This window comes from Nematolebias whitei, chromosome 5 (genome assembly GCF_014905685.2).
Source record: "Nematolebias whitei isolate Nwh7 chromosome 5, NemWhi1, whole genome shotgun sequence".
NCBI classification, from domain to species: Eukaryota; Metazoa; Chordata; class Actinopteri; order Cyprinodontiformes; family Rivulidae; genus Nematolebias; species Nematolebias whitei.
The window spans coordinates 21,659,099-21,665,568 of record NC_056502.1 but is presented as its reverse complement, the minus strand read 5'-3'; the positions used below and the strand labels follow the sequence as shown (position 1 = coordinate 21,665,568).

The 6,470-nt window shown below is 38.3% G+C and overlaps 1 protein-coding gene across 1 annotated transcript in view; it reads left to right on the top strand.

The window, feature by feature from the left end:
* The window catches only part of mrs2 (magnesium transporter MRS2), a 6,847-nt gene extending 1,146 nt beyond the window's left edge, over positions 1 to 5,701 (top strand). Inside the window, exons 2-9 of the mRNA XM_037677212.1 lie at positions 1,231 to 1,392; positions 1,461 to 1,591; positions 1,681 to 1,797; positions 1,896 to 1,965; positions 4,772 to 4,854; positions 5,104 to 5,221; positions 5,303 to 5,416; positions 5,614 to 5,701. Coding sequence (XP_037533140.1) covers positions 1,231 to 1,392; positions 1,461 to 1,591; positions 1,681 to 1,797; positions 1,896 to 1,965; positions 4,772 to 4,854; positions 5,104 to 5,221; positions 5,303 to 5,416; positions 5,614 to 5,673 — 855 coding nt within the window. The 3' untranslated portion in view covers positions 5,674 to 5,701. The remainder of the gene's footprint in view (positions 1 to 1,230; positions 1,393 to 1,460; positions 1,592 to 1,680; positions 1,798 to 1,895; positions 1,966 to 4,771; positions 4,855 to 5,103; positions 5,222 to 5,302; positions 5,417 to 5,613) is intronic.
* Positions 5,702 to 6,470: the final 769 nt, after the last annotated feature.

Genomic DNA, 6,470 nt, shown 5'->3' with positions numbered 1-6,470 from the left:
TATATATATATATATGTATATATATATATATGTATATATATATATGTATATATATATGTATGTATATATATATATATATATATATATATATATATGTATATGTGTAAAAACCATGTAAAACTTTATCTAAAGCAAAAAATTAACATTTTGTCAAGTGTTTTACAACTTATAGTATATGTATGTTTGTTATATTAAATATAATTAATAACTGTTTTGCTATTTTACAGACCCATGAACTTAAACTAAGACTATTTCATTGTTGTTATAGCCCAGGATGCTTACCTAATAGCATTTTTGATGACCTGCACACTTTGTGCCGGGTTATAAATATATGTTTTGAGGACAACCTGCTTTCTCCAACGCATTCACGGTTGAACAGCGAATGCTAGCTTGAGGGTAGGTGCACCAAGAACACAAGGAGCCTGATTGAATACACTCATCGCAGCTGGAAGCGGAGTTCAAACATGTTTTTTTGTCGGCTCGGCTGAGACTAAACAGAAGCAGCAGCCAGAAGCAGGGAAGCTTCACAGCCATCCTGCAGTCACAGGAAAGCCCTTATATGGTGTTAATTTAAGTATTTAGTCCAGCATGAACAGAAACCATGACGCGACAATAAAACACAGCGATTTCTTTGCCTAACTGATAATAACCTAAAAGAAAAATGAAGGTGTGGAACATTACCTGATGTAGCCACAGCCTGGCGTGCTTTATGTGTCGTAAAATCCACTTCTACTAATTGTGACTGCTGGTATAGTTGAAGTGTATTTGCTGTTTGAGGATGCAGGGTTCCATCCATCCATCCATTATCTTTACCCGCTTATTCCATTTTGGGTCACGGGGGTCGCCGGTGCCCATGTCCAGCAATCACTGTGCGAGGGGCGGGGTACACCCTGGACGGGTCGCAAGTCCATCGCAGGGCCAGGATGCAGGGTTATGTGTATTAAAGTTCTGCTTAGAAAATCAACACAGACCTGTTTGTAGCAGCAGGATTTCATTGACCAAATTACTCACAGCAAATGTTTACAGATCAAAGTCGATGACTGAAACCTTGGATTTAGAAATGCATGGCTGTGTTGGAAGACAACCGACATTTGGAGTACCACTCATCCCACTAAAAAACTTACAAGTTTTACGTTTTGGTGTCAGATCTTTTAAGTAGTTGCAGCCATTTCTGTGATGAGTGTGTGATTTAAGTGACTCCTTGACCCATGATTCTTTGTTTCCTCACAGTCTTTAAAAGCCATCCTGACCCCAAAGTTCCTGCTGGTGTTGGATTTCCGCGGCCTGGGACTAGAACGTTGGTTGGTGCTGGAGCTCGCCTCTCAGCTCGCATCACAGATGCACTCTCTGCCTTTTGAGTTCAAGGCGCTGGAGGCCCTCCTGCAGCACAGGGTGAGACTTCTTTATCTGAGGCTCTGTTTCCAGAACAGGTGGCATGCTCACCGTATATCTGTTGATAGGTAAACACCTTACAAACCCAGCTGAATGAGCTCGAACCAGTGATACTGGACACTCTGGAGTTCCTCGTTGATCCTAAGATCCTGTCAGCTGATAGAAGTAAGCTCCATATACTGTTACAGAACAGCAAGAGGTAAAGTATGCAAGCATTTATTGTAAACACAACTGTTACACCTTAACATTAATATAATCGAGTCTGATTTTATTTCTTGTTCCTGACAGTTTGTCAGAGTTGGAAACCGACATAAAAGTTTTTAAGGATTCTTTGCTGAAGATTCTTGATGAGGATGAGATCATTGAAGAACTCTGTCTCACTAAATGGACGGACCCTCAAGTTTTGTATGTTGCTCTGCAGTCATACATTAATCAATGAAGAACTGTGTGTGTCATACACATGTACTTTTTTTAGTCTAATGGCATTTGTATCTGTCTTTTAGTGAAGAGAGCAGTTTGGGAATTGACCACGCTGAAGAGATGGAGCTTTTGCTAGAAAATTACTTCATGCAGGTAGAGTTGACAACGTTGTGATGCACAAAAATGACATGTCTGAAGGACTCTGATCAACCGAGCTCACTAAAGTTGGATCATTACAAGATAAATGTCATCAAAACTGGTCCCCTTAACATCGTACGTTCCTGTAAATATTCATGCTTCCCTTATTGTTGTAAAGGCACAGATTATATATCTCTTTTAATTTGTTAATTAAAGCAGTAATGTCATTAGTTGTACCTGTGATAAACCATCAGTGACTTAATATAGTCATTCTAAAAAGTAAGTTCAGCTTCATTCATTTCAAACATTAACATATCAGGACATAATAAAAGTGTTTAGTCTTTAGCAGGCCTGTAAATAATGTGCAACCATTTACACGTGACATCTTGGACACTGTCTTTATTAGATGAAATCAACACAATCACAGAAGAACTGTGTGAAAGACTAATGACACTATTCCTGCCTCAGTAGGAAGAGTTAGTAGCAACTAAGTGTTGCTGAGTAAATATACTTGATAACTGATTATTAGCAGGTGTGAGCACATCTACAGAAGCAGAAATGGAGGCAGTTTGCTGCTCTGGAGCAGGGGTCTGCAACCTGCGGCTCTGGGGCTACATGCGGCCCTTTGGTCCTTGGTCTGCGGCTCCTTTAAGCTTTGACCAAACACAATGCAAAATGTAAATTTGTTGGTTTTTATACCCACAGTAAAGAGAAATGGCAAGTTTTTGCAGTTTTTCAGCAAATGTTTAAAAGAAATTGGTAAAACAAGGAGAAAACAATTTTGATTAGCTTTAGCTTCTTCATTTATCCAACGTACGGCCTTACAGTAGATCTTTGAAATCCACCAGAAATTCTTTTGAAGATATATGGTGAATAAATAATGGATGGATGATAGAAAGATGGAGAGATGTATGGATAGATGGATAAACCTAACTAAAGTTAAAGTAAATGCAAAGTTTGTTTTTAAATTAAAATGTTAATGTCACAATTACATATCCAACAAAATGGTCTAATATTTATACACACTTTAAATTTCGGCTTTATTAATTTAAAATGGCATACATATTTTATTTTTATAAAATTAAAAGAGAGCCATAAACCTGCAGAGTTCAGGGTTATATACCTTTATTTTTTGTAAAATTTGTATGAAATATATTTTTTACTGTTGTTTACATGAATGTGGTCTTTTCTTTAGCCCTAAAATATAAAATTATTAATAATTGTTGAAATTCATTATATAATTTGTTTTATAAAGTCACCCCCACTCACCTAAAAACAACAAAATACAAATTTTAAATGGCCCATGAGCCACCAGTTGATAATGACCATTGTAGCAGGTTTTGTGGCTGTAGACACATTTTGTTCAGTAAATGAAGGACAGAAATGGCTCTTTTGATTTAAAAGGTTGCAGACCTCTGCTCTGGAGCATACAGTTGTGTGGGAACAAAATGTTGAGAAAGCAAGAACACTGATCTCAGAAACACAATGCTGCTTAATCTGGAACTGATACAAATTTCTGGTTACAGTGAGAACAAGTATTCACAAGTAAAACATATTTAAGACAACAAAGTCCATGCTCAATAATCGAGGTATACAACATCTTTCAGTCAGGTCATCTGGACAGTTTCTTTTTTTGTGCTGAAACGTTTCACCTTCGATCCGGAAGGCTTCATCAGTCCATGCTGTCCAGATGACCTGACTGAAAGATGTTGGATTGTATACCTGGATTATTGAGCATGGACTTTGTTGTTTTCAACCAGTTTGACACGACATCAACAAGGAAGAGGGCCGGCAATGGAGGAGGGGGCGTGCCAAAGACACCATCTTAGCACCAACAGAACTGGTTTGTTCCACTTTGGAGTAAGATGTTGGGGGAAGAATCAGTTTTGTTGTGTGTTTCCTTGACTGATGAAGCCTTCTGGATCGAAGGTGAAACATTTCAGCACAAAAAAAAGAAAGTGTCCAAATGACCTGACTGAAAAATGTTGGCATATTTAAGACAGTTACTAGTTTTTCTGGGTCAGACAATTCAGTGCTCAGAAAACTGTCAAAAATCAGAAGAGCAATAACTTGAACTGTATAGGACTCAAAATATTCAGTGGTAAAATTCATTAAAATGGATTTAAGAAGACGACTGAACAAGTATGGCTAGTCTGGAAGGATTATCACAAAAAGTCTGTTTCCTTGTTAAAAATGGCAGCATGACGAGTTTTAAAGTTACATAAGAACAAACCATGTTCTGAAACAATGTCTTTTGGTTAAATCTAGAGGTGTTTGGCTGTAGTGCCAAGCTTATTCAGCACAAACGCATCGTACTCGTTAAGCGTGGTGGTTGAGGGCGATAGATAGCAGCCTCAGGACCAAGTTACCTCGCAGTCATAGATTTGACTTTGAACTCTTCTGTATATCAAAGTATTTCAGAGTCAAACAGGAGGTCATCTGTCCAACAGCTGAAATCGGGCTGACGTGTTATCCAACAGAACAATGTTCAGAACATCCAACATAATGAATACAAAATATAAATCAAGAGCTTGCAATGTGTCAGTCAAAGTCCAGACCATTTGAACTGAATGAAATGCTTCATGGCACAACTTGAGGGAACTGTGCTTAACATTTTCCACAAACCTGAAGGAGCTGAAGCATTGTTGTAAAGAGGAGTGGGTCCAAAGTTCTCCACAGTGATGTGAAAGACTTGAACCTAATATTGAAATATGGGGTGGTTCCTAATTTTTCCACACGCTGCTCCTGTGTTTAAGCCTAAAATAAAGTCGCATTTTCAAATGTTGTTTTACTCTGACTGTATGATTACTGCTGCGTGCAGGCCGAGGAGCTGGCAAACAAAGCCAGAGAGCTGAAGGGACTGATAGACGACTCGGAGAGCGTCATCTTTATTAATCTGGACAGGTACACACTCACTGCACTGCATATATACACTCCAAATGTGCAAAGGTAATTGGTTTTAGACATTTTAACATGATTAAAAACAGCCGACTGAATTATTAAAACTGTTGCAGAAGTTTGTTTGGTACTAATACTGCTCTAATGTTGATTACTGTCCTTTTTACACTTGAAACACCGTGAGTGAAAACGTTTCAAGTTCCTTTGAAGTAAAGTCACATGCTGGTCCTGTCTCTGCTGTCTGGTTTCCTGCAGCCATCGTAACGTGATGATGCGTCTGAACCTGCAGCTGACGATGGGCTCCTTCTCTCTCACTCTGTTTGGGCTCATAGGAGTCGCCTTTGGAATGAATTTAACAACAGCTTTTGAAGACGTGAGACATTTTGCTGCTAACACAACCCAATGAGAGTGTTGGTTACCTCCACCTATACTGGCATGTCTGTGTTTGCCACAGGACCCTCGGGCTTTCTGGCTGGTAACTGGCTTCATGTTCTTGGGCAGCGGGCTCATCTGGAGACGACTCTTATCATTTTTGGGAAGGCATCTAGAGCCTTCACTTCTCCCACCGGTAATATAAACTCACACATCTTCATGCAGTTTGTGAATCGTTTAAAGCACACACACATACATTTATCAGTACAGAGTAGTTTCATATACTGAGCTAAGTCTTCAGCCCGAATAAGTTCTTTTAGTTGTTGTGCAGAGTACTTTATTGATGCCAGAGAAATGTGTATTTAAAGATAATTTATTTTGTGTGTGATACAGATCCCCTCCATCTGGAAGAGAAACCTGAAGTCATCAGACTTTAAACCTGGAGTCAGATGAACTCTCTGCTCTGGATAATGCAATAGACTCTGCAGCTTTAAAGACACTGGTGTCTCACAACATTCATCTCTACACTGACATCAGTGTGAGTGGTATTACTGTAGCTGAAACAGATTACTACCTTGCCATGTTACTAGATTGTTGTTATCTGAAAGAAATTCAGAAGTGCTTTAAGGCTGTAGTTTTATTATTTAATTCAATGTTAAGTTTATAAATGTGTGTCTAACATTACAAGTCCAGCATGTTCATAATTTTTGCATTTTACTCTAACCCAAAGTTCTTACAGTGTGGAACATTATGCTACATTAGAAAGCAAGTTCTTATCAGATGATAATCTGGTATAGTAATTGCCTTCATATGTCAATAAATGCACAGGAACTGTTTTAAGAAATGTTGTGAAAGAAAACTGAATGTTATTTCAGCAGTTTGTTCCAAGTAATATCCACGTATATTTACAGTAAATTATATGATTTCTAAATTTTATATGATTTAGATGACCATGTCATGTAACTTTTTGTGTTCTAAAATTTAAAGGTGACATTTCATTGAGAATGTGCAAACTTAGAGGAATAAAAATAGATTTGATCACTTTCTGAACAAAACAAACAGTTAAATGCCTGAATAAAATGTATTGTTACTGACAGGTTGGTCAAAGGTTTAACAGCCCATACACTGAAGAGCTGTCACTAAATTAATCAGATTAGGTTAGAAAAGAAGTGTTACGATCGGTGCTGGGTGAAACACGCTTCTCACCCAGCACACACACTTTTTGCCCCACTCCCCTCAGGAAGGAGGTT